This window comes from Epargyreus clarus, unplaced genomic scaffold (assembly GCF_041222505.1).
Source record: "Epargyreus clarus isolate Ecla_fem2 unplaced genomic scaffold, WU_Ecla_fem_2.2 ptg000016l, whole genome shotgun sequence".
Classification (NCBI taxonomy): Eukaryota; Metazoa; Arthropoda; class Insecta; order Lepidoptera; family Hesperiidae; genus Epargyreus; species Epargyreus clarus.
The window spans coordinates 6,402,897-6,418,409 of NW_027332224.1; the positions used below are offsets into that span (position 1 = coordinate 6,402,897).

The 15,513-nt window shown below is 37.4% G+C and overlaps 1 protein-coding gene across 3 annotated transcripts in view; it reads right to left on the reverse strand.

Moving 5' to 3' along the window:
* Positions 1-406: 406 nt before the first annotated feature.
* The window catches only part of LOC140748781 (uncharacterized), a 40,356-nt gene continuing 25,249 nt past the window's right edge, over positions 407-15,513 (reverse strand). For 2 of the 3 annotated variants that reach the window (XM_073081659.1, XM_073081661.1), the window contains 14 exons: positions 13,243-13,430; positions 12,457-12,519; positions 11,735-11,820; positions 10,807-10,907; positions 9,855-9,999; positions 8,674-8,776; positions 7,836-7,917; positions 7,203-7,296; positions 6,503-6,633; positions 5,039-5,255; positions 3,468-4,051; positions 2,861-2,942; positions 2,356-2,452; positions 407-1,867 (listed from right to left, as the gene is read on the reverse strand). In XM_073081659.1, the coding sequence (XP_072937760.1) occupies positions 410-1,867; positions 2,356-2,452; positions 2,861-2,942; positions 3,468-4,051; positions 5,039-5,255; positions 6,503-6,633; positions 7,203-7,296; positions 7,836-7,917; positions 8,674-8,776; positions 9,855-9,999; positions 10,807-10,907; positions 11,735-11,820; positions 12,457-12,519; positions 13,243-13,430 (3,431 nt within the window). In that variant the 3' untranslated portion in view covers positions 407-409. The remainder of the gene's footprint in view (positions 1,868-2,355; positions 2,453-2,860; positions 2,943-3,467; positions 4,052-5,038; positions 5,256-6,502; positions 6,634-7,202; positions 7,297-7,835; positions 7,918-8,673; positions 8,777-9,854; positions 10,000-10,806; positions 10,908-11,734; positions 11,821-12,456; positions 12,520-13,242; positions 13,431-15,513) is intronic. The other variant, XM_073081660.1, reaches the window with a different exon arrangement.

The following is a 15,513-nucleotide window of genomic DNA, read 5'->3' on the forward strand; positions in this document are numbered from 1 at the left end:
TTCACCGTTAACGGCATAAAAAATAAAAAAAAAATCAAGTAAAACAGAATTAAAAAATAATAATGTCATATTTTTGATCTGTTACCGAACCAGTCGCGTTTTTTGATGTCTCATACTTCTTAATCAAAACAGAATTAAAAAAAAAAACAATTTTTAATCTGTCATATTCTTATCTGTTACTTCCGAACCTACCTTTTTTATCTGTCATATTTTTAATCACTTTCGAACTAGTCATTTTTATAAAAAAAAGCCTCTATCATCCGTCATATTTTTATCTATCACATGCGAACCTGTCACCTTGTTAATCTGTCACATTTTTCAAACCAATAAATTTTTAATCTGTCATATTTTTATCTGTCAATTCCGAACCTGTCACTCATCTGTCATACGTTATCTGTGAGCGCAGCTGTCAGTCCGCGCCCTGTTTCTCGGAGCCGCTCTGCCAGCCGGAGTCCATGGTGTTGGTGTCGCTGTAGCAGTGGTGGTGGTTGCTCCGCAGCTCCTCCTTGCCCTCCCGCACCGCCTCGTACTGCGAGTCCGGACCCAGGCACTTCGGGTCTGGCTCGTTAGAATACACCGTATCTGGACCCTCTGGCCCTTCTGGAGTTATAGGAGGGAAGTCCTTCCCGGAATCGCTGCTGGATTGCCTAGGGTGGTTCGGTAGGTTCTTAGGGCTAGTCCTAGGCATCCGTAAAGGGCTGATATGCGACCGCATTTTAGGGCTGCCCTCGATTCGTATACTAGAGTTCAGATCAGACATCCGCCGGTCTTCAAATCGTTCGATGACTCGCTCACTCAATCTCGAGTCGTTCAGTCTGTCTTTTTCACTCATTCGCTCCACTCTTGAGTCGTTCAGTCTGTCTCTGTCACTCATGCGTTCCAATCTAGAGTCATTCAATCTATCTTTCTCACTGAGTCTTTCCACTCTCGAATCGTTCAATCTATCCCTGTCACTCATTCGATCCAATCTAGAATCATTCAATCTTTCCTTCTCGCTCAATCTTTCGACTCTAGAATCATTCAGTCTGTCCCTGTCACTCATACGCTCCAATCTCGAATCGTTCAATCTATCTTTCTCACTCAATCTTTCAACTCTTGAATCATTCAATCTATCTCTGTCACTCATACGCTCCAATCTTGAGTCGTTTAATCTATCCTTCTCACTCAATCTCTCAACCCTAGAATCATTCAGTCTATCCCTGTCACTCATACGTTCCAATCTTGAATCATTCAACCTATCTTTCTCGCTCAATCTTTCAACTCTAGAATCGTTCAATCTATCTCTGTCACTCATTCTCTCTAACCTTGAATCGTTCAATCTATCCTTCTCACTCAATCTCTCAACTCTAGCATCACTCAATCTATCTCTATCACTCATCCGCTCCAACCTATCCCGATCACAAATCCGTTCTATCCTCGGATCATTCAATCTATCGCGGGACTCATTCAACCGATCAACCAAATCATTCCTTCGATCCAACCTATCATTCAATCGATCCCTCGAATCCCTATCCGTCCTATCCAACCTATCCCTCGAATCGGTCATACGTTCACTGATCCGCGATTCGTGCATTCGCTCAATTCTTTGATCAATCCGATCGGTGATTCTGATCGAGTTGTTCAAATCAGCTCTGATTGAGTTGTTCAGATCATTTCTGATTGAGTTGTTCAGATCTGTTCTGATTGTGTTCTCTCGTTTGTCTTTATGTTTGTCGTTTCGTGGTCTTCGTTTGGAGCCGACTTGGGGTTGAGGGCGTTGTTGGCGGGTGAGGGTGAAGGAACCCGTGTCGGATTCTGATGTGGATTCGGGGTGGTTCTCGATTGTACCCACCAGGGCTGATACGTTGGGGTTGAGGCAACAATCCGCCTGGAAAGATAAGAAAAGAAAGATAAAAAATGCAACATGAAAACATTTTTTGCACAATTTTCAACAAGCATGTTTTTATATTGCACGTTTTAGAAATGTGGTAGAATCCTATGTGGTTCGAATCGGTACACCAGTGTTAAGAGCTATTGTGTACTGGTTTATATTTTATTTATCCAATGCACTACAGCTTCTGTGGCCGACTTCTGGTTGGAGATTCCTATTTTGAGAGAGGATTTTTTATTATAATATAGAAGTAGTAGACGAGCATGCAGTCCACCTGATAAGAGGGTACTGCCGCCCATGGACATCTGTAATCCACCCCTGATAGGATTAGATATTGCTACCTGAGGTCGGGCACAGATGCGCCGCTACCCCTGAGGACTAAGCTGGAACGCCTCGGAAAGTCTATCTCCCTTACCACACCCTTCAAACCGGAACACAGCAGCGCTACACTGCTGTTATAACAGAAATAGGTATAATGTTATTACCTTAACAGAGACGTTACAACAACTGGACACGTCAGCGAAGTATACTTCTGACTCCGCATTTTGGTTCGTTCCACGATGACAGTCTTGCATTGATGATCTGTAAATAAGAAAATATTTTTATATGAAATTATCATGATAGTTAAGCCTTGTAGCTAGGAGCCTGATGAACAAAAAGCAAATTTTATCGATCCACATAAGAAAACAGAGCAGCGATAGCCTAGTGGTTAAGAGACTCGGTCTCTTGATTGAGGGGTCCGAGGTTCAAATCCCAGGTACGCACCTCTGATTTTTCAAAGTTATGTGCGTATTAGAAAATAATTATCACTTAAATGGTGAAGAAAAACATCGTGAAAAAGTCTACAGACCTGAGAAATCTTTAAAATGTTTTCAAAGGTATGTGTAGTCTACCAATACGCACTTGTCCAGCGCGGTGGGCTATGGCCTAATCCTTCTCATTCTGAGAGGAGACCCGTGCCCAGCAGTGAGACAGTGATGGATTACTTACCGTATGGGAGAATGCTTATCATTCTGGAAGCCCAGATTCTCCTTCCCTTGTTTCTGACAGGAGTCACTGCTTTGATCTGAAACTGAAAAACCAAAATTATATCGGAAATTCATATGTAAATCATATTTTTTTCGTTACGTTGCAATCCACCTGATGGTAAGTGGCTACCGCCGTATGGTCATCTGTAATCAACCCGAAGGTGGTAGAACTCTTTGTGGTTCGACTCCGGCGGCACCACCGCCACTCCTATTTCTACCTAATAACAGCAATGTTAGGCGCTGCTGTGTTCCGGTTTGAAGGGTGTGGTAAGGGAGACAGACTTTTCCGAGGCGTTCCAGCTTAGTCCTCAGGGGTAGCAGCGCATCTGTGGCTGACAACTAAACTAAAAACATTAAATAATTTAATTATTAATAATTGGCGTAAGTTGAAACGCCTCGGATAAGTCTCTTCCTTACCACTCGAAAAACAAAAGAAAGAAACAGAGATAGAAAGAAATTTCTTAAAAAAGAAAGAAAGAATTTTCTTTCTTTCTTTCTTTCTTTCTTTCTTTCTTTCTTTCTTTCTTTCTTTCTTAAAACAAAAGCACTTAATATAAATCAAAACTAACCTTTACTAGCACTTTTCTGATGTAAGCACTCGATCGCTATATTCTCATCCATTCTGCAGTCCCTTAGGTTCCCTGCACTCATCCCTAGGGACCTCTGACATCCCCTATAGGGTACTAAGTGACCCCTTAAGGTATTAAACCTTTCTTGCCCTAGATGGGCCATTTCTTGCAAACGGGCTATCTCATTGGGATCAGTTGGGTACATCTGCGACATATGACTTATATCCGGGTTAATCCGACTTATATCTGGGTTTAGACGGCTTATATCCGGGTTGATGCGACTTATATCTGGGTTAAGGCGACTTATTTCTGGATTAAGGCGCGCTATATCCGGATTGAGTCGTACATCGGGGTTTAGTCTTATATCTGGGTTCAGGCGACTTATATCCGGGTTCATCCGACTTATATCTGGGTTAAGGCGGCTCATCTCTTGCATGTTTTGGGGCATGTGTAGATAGGAGTTTCGGCATGTGTGTGTTTGGACGTTTGTGTGTTCGTGTACTGGGATGGAGTTTCTGTGGACGTCTATGTGGTGGTGATGGAGCAATGTTGCCGCGGCTGGGTCCTGATGATGGAGGTGATGTCTGGAAAGATAAGAAGATACGTAAATGGAGTACTCTTTTCCGAGAAAAACTTTTGTGAGGCGTTCCAGCTGTCCTTATGGGTAGCGGTGCATATGTGGTGGAGCTCAGGTAGGAATATAATCCTATCTGGGGTTGATTACATATGACCATGGACGGCAGTACCTACTTATCAGGTGGACTGTTTGGTCGTTTATTCTCATATTATTTATAATCGACTGCTACTCCTATATAAATATATATATTAAAATGAATAATAACACTTTTAACACTCACGTGTCTGGGTACACACAAATATACACCTAAACCTACAACAAACATCTACCATTTACATATTTTTCTCACCAGAGAACGCGGTTATTATTACAATACAATACAATACAATACTCTTTATTGTACACCAAATTTATACTAAGAAATACAAAATAAACATTAATTAAAGGTACAACTGGCGGCCTTATCGCTAAATAGCGATATTATTATTTATATATTAAATGAAAAAAGAGTATGAATCGCCTATTTATTAAAGAAGTGAAATTATTACAAAAATAATAACAAAATGATATACGACACGACGAGTAATCGATAAGACATAAGGAAATGCAACATTTACTACTCAACTTCACTGTGTGGTTTATATTCGTCGTTTCTATAAGTATCATTCTAAAAGAAGAATAACTTCAATAAATATAGCTCAAAAAACTAAAAAACACACTTTTATTATAAAATCAACTAAACAATAATATAACAAGAAAATAATTTTCTGAGCATGTTGATAAGAACAATGGTACAAAATTATTAAAATCGTGTATTGTCATCGGTTTTTGATAATTCTTCAAAATTTTGAATTAAACTGAACGTTCAAAGTGGATAGAAATCGGGTTCAAAGATTCCGTTACGTACCGTACGTTCCGTTACGTCCGTTGTTACGTACATACACATACAACCCAAGCTAATAAAAGCGTGTTAAAAATAAAAATAGCTACGAACCTACTCCCACTCCGCCCTTGGGGGCTGTAGGGCGGAGGCGGTCCCCACACACCGGTGGTAGCGTCAAAGCTCGCGCTAGCTTCAGAGAAGCCCTCCTGAAACTGGTTGCCACTGAAGCTCGCGGTCTGGGGGAAGCTGCCCTGAGCCTGGAAGTTGCTTGTGCTTTGCGCGAACGCCTGTGTTTGAGCGAATGTGCCTGAGGTTTGTGCGAAGTTGCCTGTGGATAAAAATAATTAATTATATTTATTTATTATTATTACGACTTACGGTTTATATAGCAAGAAATAAGCAATGGATTTATAAAGTTTATAAATAAAATTTACAAAGAAATAAATGAATGTGCCTTTAAGTAAAATATAACTTTATTTTTTTACAATCCCAAAAAAAGTCACTCAAAAAAAATATTTATTGTTTGCCCCTCTGAGAACTCTTTTTTATTATATTATATAAATCGAGCATAAAAATTTAAAATGAGTTAAAAAAACACTAATAATTATGTTGTTCAAAATATTTTTTAGGAAATTTGAATCAAAATAAAATTTACTTGGAGCGGACTGCCCCTCCTACCCTTCCGCCTTAGTCCGCTAGAGTATCTCAGGTTATTTTAATTGAATGTCAAAAACATACCCGAGTTACCCCAATCTAAGATTATTTTATTGAATGTTAATAACATAACATGATGTGGTTGCTGATGACTGGAAGCTGATCATGTCTGTATGCTTGGAGTTCTGTGAGTTGTCTGTGTGTTAGATCTGTCTAGTTAGTGTAAGTGACCTCGGCCGTTTTAATTAGATCAATAAAATAAATAAATAAATAACCGAGGTCCCCCCAATCTAAGATTATTTTATTGAATGTTAATAACATAACATGATGTGGTTGCTGATGACTGGAAGCTGATCATGTCTGTATGCTTGGAGTTCTGTGAGTTGTCTGTGTGTTAGATCTGTCTAGTTAGTGTAAGTGGCCTCGGCCGTTCTAATTATATCAATAAAATAAATAAATAAATAACCGAGGTCCCCCCAATCTAAGATTATTTTTATTGAATCTTATTGAATGTCAATAACATACCCGAGTTCCTCCCAATTAAGATTATTTTTAATGAAACTTATTGAATGTTAATAACATACCGGAGTTCCCCCCAATCTAAGGTTATTTTTATTGAATCTTATTGAATGTCAATAACATACCCGAGTTACCCCCAATCTAAGATTATTTTATTGAATCTTATTGAATGTTAATAACACACCCGAGTTCTCCCCAATCCAACATTATTTTTATAGAATGTCAATAACATACCCGAGTTACCCCCAATCTAAGGTTATTTTTATTGAATGTTAATAACATACCCGAGTTACCCCAATCTAAGATTACTTTTATTAAATCTTATTGAATGTCAATAACGTACCCGAGTTCCCCCCATCTAAGATTGATTTTATTTAATCTTATTGTATGTCAATAACATACCCGAGTTTCCACGCTGGAAGTTCTGGTTGAAATTCGGGTAGGCTCGCTCGTCGTACTGCTGCGGCTGTTCAGTCTCGCAGAAGCCGTACGCACTGTCACCTGATTGCGGTACTCCCATGCGGCATCTGGAACTGATATACATTTTGTTAGGAGTTAAGTTTGTTGTAATGAGTAGGAGTTTTCAACCCTTCTATTATATTTTACGTCGTCTACTTGTCCCTGTCCCACTGCTGGGCACGGGTCTCCTCTCAAAATGAGAAGGATTAGGTCATAGTCCACCGCGCTGGACAAGTGTGTGTGTTTGTGTGTTTTTTGTAATATAGGAGCACACGAGCATGTAGTCCCCCTGACGGTAAAACTACTGTCGCCTATGGACATCTGTAATCAACCCTAGATAAGATTAGATTCCTACTTGAGGTCACAGATGCGTCTAACCCTAAGGACTAAGCTGGAACGCCAGAACAAAGTAGCGCTACACTGCTGTTATAAGGCAAAATTGGAGTGGAGGTGGTGCCGCCGGAGTCGAACCACAAAGGGTTCTACAACCTTCTATTTGTGAAAGACTAGTCTTGGTGACCGTATTAAACCTGCGAGGTACTTAGCACTAACCTAACCTAACCCAACTTTGATATTAACATAAACATTCTCATTATAATTTTTGATAAACTTTAATAAACTGTTCATATTTTTGTAGTCTTACTTCTGGCTATTTCCTCTGGGCCACGGGAACCAGCTCCACGGGGACGTTTTGCGTCCTGTTCCCGGATTCGGGGAATACAGGTTACCTATACGACCTGGAATACAAAATACAAAATATATACTTATTGTTTTGAAAATCATTGCACTTGTACTGCAGTCGAAATGTCGAATAAATGGCGAAGTTAGATTCGAAGCAGAACATAGAGGGTTCTGCACTATCAAATTTTTAATGTTTTTTTTAGTATTTCTTTTATTTTTTTTTTAATTTTCACTGTCTTCGTTACTTGCTACGAAAATGCAAAAAAAAAATAGTTTTATTTCAATTTTAGTACTTTTTTTGTTATAACGGCCAAGGCGATACACACTGTAAACTTCTAGTGTGCATTACGGTCAATACAGACGGACAGATAGCGAAGGCTTAGCAATATAGGGTTCAGTTCTTGCCCCTTAGATGCAGAACCCTAAAAATGTATAATGGTATAGTCCGCGCAAAACTGCAAGTCCGCTCTGAATATAGAAATGAATCGCGTCGCCATAGCAAATTGTATAACTACACCTGCTAGCAACAACTTCAGAGCGGACTAGCAGTTTGGCGCGGACTATACTACAGTCGAATTAAAAGGACCTTACTTACCAGGTGCCCAGAAGCGATGCTGCAAACTAAAGTCCCAAGCGGGTTGAGTTGTGTGGCATTGCGTACAACAACTGCAGTTGTTCTGCAAGGAAATTACAAGATAAAATTTTTGATGTGAAACATCTATAGCCGCACGTAAAACCGATTTCTGGCGTGGCGACGTCGCCACAGCATGCGATAGTATATATATACAGTCTATATGCAGTAGTGTGTACGGTGTGGCGACGCGTCGCCATGCGCAATCGAATTCAATAAATAGTCATCGTTATCTGGAAAAAAATCGTAATATTTTATTTTATCATTATGACATATTTAGTTCCTATCACAATATGTTCTTTTCTGCATATTACTTTTACAAAATAATGTCGATGTTTCACATCTGCCAGGCGTCCCGTGACGGCTCACATTTTTTTATTTAGTATTTATTATCATAGCAGCCGTAGAAGTAAATGCAATGTGAAATTTAAAACTGCCCACCTACGAGTGTTATGGTTCATTCGCGAAGAACGCTGTAATATAGCAGTTGTATGGGGACCCCATTTATTTTTTTGATTTCCTTTTATTTTTAGTAATTGTGATTATTATAGCGGCCACCGTTATACGTACTTTGAAAAAAAAAATCAAGTGTAGCTATTAAAGTTATTTAAATAGACCTTTGGTTACGGAACCCTAAAACTGTAAAAAATTGAAGAAAAACAAAGGAAGTGAGAAAGTTTCGTTTAATATTCAATCCAATAAATTAATTCGATTAAAAAGTATGGTAATGGGAGATATATGGATGGGAGATGTATGGTAGGAGATATGGAATAAGAGATATATAGGTAGAGTTGCAGCTCACCTGTACAGGTCTGCCAGCGGCTGCGGGCTGGCCGGTGGGCGGGCGGTACAGCGACCTGCATCGCAACTCCAGCTGTTCCCAGTACATCTTCTTGCGTTCATGGCTGGAAATCACATACACTATTAATAATTGACAATTTCAAATTTAATATAATTTTATTTCATTATTAAAATTTAATTCAATGCATTCCAATGTAAGTTAATTCCATTTAATTCGACTTTTTATATTATTCTTAGCTTTTGACATTATTTTTTTTAATGTAATATTTTAAAAATGTATAAACTTGTAATTATAATTTTGATTGTAAACTCATTTTCTTTTCTTCTGTCTGTATATGTTAAATAAATAAATGATAAGTATTTTTTATACCAAAACTACAATATTATTTGTATCTCAATATTGGACTTCGGTATCAACTGGAGGAGGCCTGAAGCATACGTCAATAAGATTTGGTAAAGTACAGATTTGTGGCGAACCCGTATAGGATTCTTTTAAACCGTCCACAACACTTTTAAAAAGGTATAATGATTATTCCATTGATAATACCCAAGAAAGCCTGAGCGGTACCGAGCCTACGAAGCGCTTTACATACGCCTGTTAATTTCCAATCTATCCAATGTTTACCTATCAAAGATTAAAACTTAACATTGTCAATAAATTGTTAAGTAGGCAAAGGACTCTTTGAAGGACAAGAAATTCAATAGATTGGTTATTAATAATAGGCAATAGACGGCAAATTATGATCGCAAAACATTAGCTCAGTATTAAATGCTCCCGTTTTTATATGACACTTGTTAGTAATAATCAACCTTAGCCAATTTTTGCCTACCAAAGTTCAAATATGACAGTATAGGTAGGCAAAAATTGGGGTTATATTGATTATTACGAACGAACGTTAGACAATAAATAATAGATAAGTACATAGTACACTTTTTTTGTAAATCGATCTTTCATGTTTCAATAAAAAATAAATTCCCAATAAAATGTCAGGGGTCATGAAAAATGAATTGTTATATTTGTGACATTTACTCTAAGACGTTTTTCTGCATTTTCACGTCGACAAATTTTCTCTTTTTATATGAGATTATTTAGTTATGAAAATAGGTGACATATCATACTTGATATGTAGGAAATTAAAACACTTTTTAACATAAAATAAAAAATGGTCAGTTTATACATACCTGAGCAGCTGATAAGCCAGCATACAACTGAAGATGCAGACGAGCACAGCGGAGACGGACAGCGCGAACACACCGCGCAGGCACCAGTACAGCGCCCCGTGCACCACGCCGCAGTCCGTCACACCCTCGAACACACAGCGCACTGCTGGCAACACAGTGTGTTAGGCGTGATGTGTGATAATGGCAGATGGGTTAGTTTGAAGGTGGTAGAACCCTTTGTGGTTCGACTCCGGCGGCACCACCGCCACACCTATTTCTACCTAATAACAGCAGTGTAGCGCTGCTGTGTTCCGGTTTGAAGGGTGTGGTAAGGGAGACAGACTTTTCCGAGGCGTTCCAGCTTAGTCCTCAGGGGTAGCGGCGCATCTGTGGCCGACTTTAGGATATCTTATCCTATCTGGGGTTGATTACAGATGTCCATGTTCGACCCCGACCACCGCCACACCTATTTGTGCCTCATAACAGCAGTGTTAAGCGCTGCTGTGTTCTGGTTTGAAGGGTGTGGTAAGGGAGATACTTTTCCCGAGGCATACCAGCTTAGACCTCAGGGGTAGGTGCATTTATAGGCGACTTCAGGTAAGAATCTAATCTTGTCTGGGGTTGACTACAGATGTCCATGGGCGGCAGTAGCACTTACCATCAGGTGGATTGCATGCTCGTCTACTACTCCTATATTTAAAAAAAAGTGTTGCAATATGAGATATGATTTACGCTGTATGCCAAATAAAACGTGCTGTATGCTTATGTCATATGCATTATGCGATTTGCTTCATGCTGTATTCGATAGGCTATACACGACATGTGATATTGTATATGTTATATATTCTATCCTTATGTTTTCAAAACGGATAGTTCTCAGGGCTATTGTAACCACTCTCAGGTAGGAGTCCTATCTGAGGTAGATTACAGATGCACGGTCTGAATAAACACCCAGTAGGATCCACCAACTCACCATCGTCATCAGAGCCGCTATGCTGGGAGTCCGGAGACATGGAGTAGCAAGTACAGGATCTGGCCAACTTCGTGTATTCGCAGAACTTTAGGGTCTGTAATCTGGAAAGGCATAGGATAGGTTTTAGTATTTGTATTATTTTTACTTAGACATAGTCATCATTTAAGAGATACTCTTCCTTACGTTCAATGGAAAAAATACTAAAACGACTTTTCTTAAAGTGTGTTCCTTACGTTAAATGAAAAAGACTGATTTTCTGCACCGAAAAGACTATAAAATTTGTGAATGATACTCAGAATGAGTTCACAGAGGCTAATTATAAATTAAAGTATCCATGTTATAAATTATAGTGTTTAATAGTATCTAATAATTATTAAAGGTATACTTTTAACGCATTAGGGTATCCTGTAATGTTAAATGTAAGTTTGTAAGAAATAATTAAATAAATGTGTTTCATTTCTAACATTTACATACTAACGCATGTTTGTGTTTGCGTTTGTTTCTTTGTTCGTGTGTTTGTATATTTCCTACTCTTTCACATATTAACTACATAACTGATTTTCATGAAATTTTGCACACACGTTATCAGGGGTTCAAAAAAGGTCATAATGTACCTTTTATCCCAAAAAAGTACCGTCTCTAAGGGATAGATAAATAAAAGAGTAAAAGGTAGTTAAAATAGTACTTTGGCCAAAGAAAAAGTTTGGCCATACAACGCGGCACAGCCAGCATTCTTGGGACTCTACCGGGAGGCAGTGATTTGGACTCATTGTTTTATATTTAATTTTTTAAGTTTTATTATTTATTTTTTTGTTTAAATTATATTTTTTGTATATATTGTATATAGATTTATAGTTTGTAAATAGATAGATAGATTAAAAATAATTACGTTACTTAAAAAAAAAACAAAAAAAATAGTACCACTCACCTATTCATATGTATCACAGTAGTGGTAATGGTGACCAACACACACATCAGAGCACACACCAGGCAGCAAGCTCCGACCACTTTTATCTGTAAGACATAGATATTATTGTCCCACTGCTGGGCTTCCTCACAGACGTCCAACCCACAATACCCTTATTGACCTGCAAAGACCATACACCATCAAGGATTGGTAGTCTTCACAAGCCTTAAAGAACTAATGCTCATTATTAATAATTAATCTATCCAAGTTTTGCCTACTAAAGATCTAGATTTGAGAGAAAAGAAAGATATAAATATTTATTTGTAAAAAAATACTACAGCAATCGACAATCTTTGTTATTAATCAATAGTCAACGATCTTTGGAAGACAAAACATTGGATAGATTGTTTATTAATAACAGGCGTTAATTGTAAAGATTCTTACAATACATTTATAAATATGTAGTGAAGTGTCTATCATGAATCCCGATAAGGATGTTTTATAAAATTTACAAATATTTACTTCGGACTATGACTATATTTTTCAAAACAAAAGGCCTTAATTACTTTGACCTGATATTTAAGGATTCTTCGTGTTATAGGTATCATGGATACACAAAAACAAGTAAAAATATATGTTGTTTTTTTTTCGTTAAACCTAAATTATAAAATGTAATCAGGTTGAATGTTAAAAAATCGAAAATAATAAAAATAAAATATCTTTAAGCAACATACTTTTCTTACCATATAGCTGTATCTGTTTCTCCGACGCGCCAAACTCATTATACATACGCCAGTCAACACCAACTGTAAGAAAAAGTGAAATATTAGATCAATAATTTAAAGTATTATTTGTGCAGGACTTATTATCTACAGGCCGTTATTAAAGATCAATCTTTCAAATGTTTTCTACCAAATATCGTAATTTGACAATTCTTCCGTGCGCCTATGATTTACAATGAATTTATAAATTTTTAATAACTAAAAATTAATTAGACGATGTCTATTTATGAATAAATTGTGTAATTTAGATTTTTGGTAGGCAAAACATTAAAAGGTTGATTAAATAATAATTTAATAAGTAATAAAGGTTGTAACTAAACATAGTGAAATTTCGACTTTTTTAAACAAAAATAACTCAACTTAAGAACTAAGGAAACTAATCTAACCTAACCTAACCTGTTCTACAGAACTTAAAAGAAAAGCCAACTTAACTAACCTTACCTATAGGACCTAAAAAAAACTAAGAAACTAACCTAGTAAAAGAAGTAACTAACCTAAAGATAGAGCCAAAGAACCTAAAACTATACTTAAAAACCTAAAAAGAACTAATTAAACTAAACTTAAACAACTAAAAAACCTAAATTAAGAGCCAAAGGCCCAAAAATTATCCTAAAGAAACTAAAAAGAACTAAAAAAACTAAGCAACCTAGACAGTCTAAGATAATCTTAAGATCCTACCACCGTGAATGCAGCTAGCACAGCAGCAGACAGAAGAAACCTAAAGAATATAAACAGCTGACTACCCACCATAGCAGCGGGTACAGCGGCCGGCACGGTCTCCAGATGCTGCGGCGAGGCGGTGTACGCGCGCAGCAGGATGTGCTGCGCGGCCAGCAAGCCGCCCAGCGCCGCCGCCAGCGCGCCGCACCCCACGCACCACCACGCGTACTTGCGGCGGCGGCAACCTGTCTCATTCCCGTTGCAGCCCACTGATGCTGGAAGAGGAAGATATTGACATAAACATAATTAGTAATTGTAATACCTACTAACTTAAATTTTATATTTGCATGCTTTTTAGCAAAGAGCCCATTGTATCAATTGAACACCTATTGTATAACCTTATTTGCAATTAACTGAATTGATTTGATCTGGTTTGATTTAAGGGAGATTGTAGGAATAACACAATTAAAAGGCAAACTCTCACACGTATTCCATATTTTTAATATATTTTAAAAATACGGAGATATATATATATATATATATATATATATATATATATATATATATATATATTTTGTTCTTATGTCTGTGAGAGCCTTACCTATTGAGCTTTTTTCTCGATTTCGTTATACTAGTAGGTACCTACAGAAATATATCCAATCTCAAAATTTGTCTATCGATTATGAGACAAAGTCAAACGTTGAAAACAGCCAGTTTTTCGTATAGGGACGTCTTTTTATTTATTTGTTGTATTTATTATAGCGGCCACAGTATTACATCATCAATGAATCTATCACTAACCACTGTTAACAAAGATAACATAGTTCTAGTATTGTCCACACCTTTTTAACATCTTTATTTGTTTTTCTTATTTTCTCGCACAACATCCGTCAAACGAAAATGTCTGACAAAACAATACTCCAGAATCTTATGAAACTGCAAACAAAGCCGCGTGACCTCAACACTATTTGCGGCCTTTTGTTTAATTAAACCGTAAAGAGATGTCAAGTCTTTCTGCATTTAGGAAAGTTTTGTATTCTAGAATATTTTTTTTTTTTATAATATACGAATAGCAGACGAGCATGCGGTCCACCTGATGGTAAGTGGCTACTGCCGCCCATGGACATCTGTAATCAACCCCAGATGAATTAGATATTTCTACCTGAGGCCGGCCACAGATACGCCGCTACCCCTGAGCACAGATTAATAAATAGTTATGCCCTGAGGACTAAGCTGGAACGCCTCGGAAAAGTCTGTCTCCCTTACCACACCCTTCAAACCAGAACACAGCAGCGCCTAACACTGCTGTTGTAAGGCAGAAATAGGTGTGGCGGTGGTGCCGCCGGAGTCGAACCACAAAGGGTTCTACCACTTTCAAAATATATCTAGGAATTATTAAAAAACTGCCTAAAACTAAATGAAATTCAAGCAACCCCTATTTTATATGGAGTTACAGTCCATTGGCGACACTGACTATTCACTATCAGTTTTTGCCTTCTTAAATTGTTAAGTTAAACCAGTTTTTTCCTACCCACTTTTACGCAAAAATTGGCTAAGATTGATTATTATTAATTTATTACCAACTGGAGTTAGTCGCAACCAATTTTTGCAAAATTAGTATTACACACACTCATATGCACGCATACATATATTTAGTGACTATATCTATAATGTCAAATATAATTTCATTTTTAACCGACTTCAAAAAGGAGGTGGTTATCAATTCGGCCGGTAACTTTTTTTTTTTATGTATGTACACCAATTACTCCGCCGTTAGTGGACCGATTTTAATAATTCTTTTTTTATTGTGTAGAGACGAGCTGGAAGTTGGTCCCATTTAAATATGGTTAGGATCCATCGATTGGTTCTGGAGAAAAAGAGGGGAACTCCTCCACCCATGTAAATATAACAGCCATAACTTCGCCGTTTATGAACCTATTTTAATGCCTTTAATTTCGTGTGTGGACAATTGCTACAAGTTGTTCCCATTTAAATATGATGTCGGCGCTCATATTAGACACGCTGTTTACATCGTTATCCAACGAAATATATTGAGCGCCGACTTCAGAAATATGTACTAAACCAACATTTATTTGAATTATTTTTTACTTGGTAGTGACATAGAAGTCGGTTGTATTTTTTGTTAAAAACTTTTTTAGCTATTATTTTAACACATTTTGTGCAGTACCTTTGCATGGAATGTTATTTATAAGTCTTTTGTATCAAGTTATCTATATGTGCATAAATAAATAAATACTTAGTATACGATAGCATAAATAAATATAGCTGTGGATTTAGTAAATAAATAAATAAGTAGTTTGACGTGTTTTGCCTACTTAAATTGTTAAGTTATGCCAA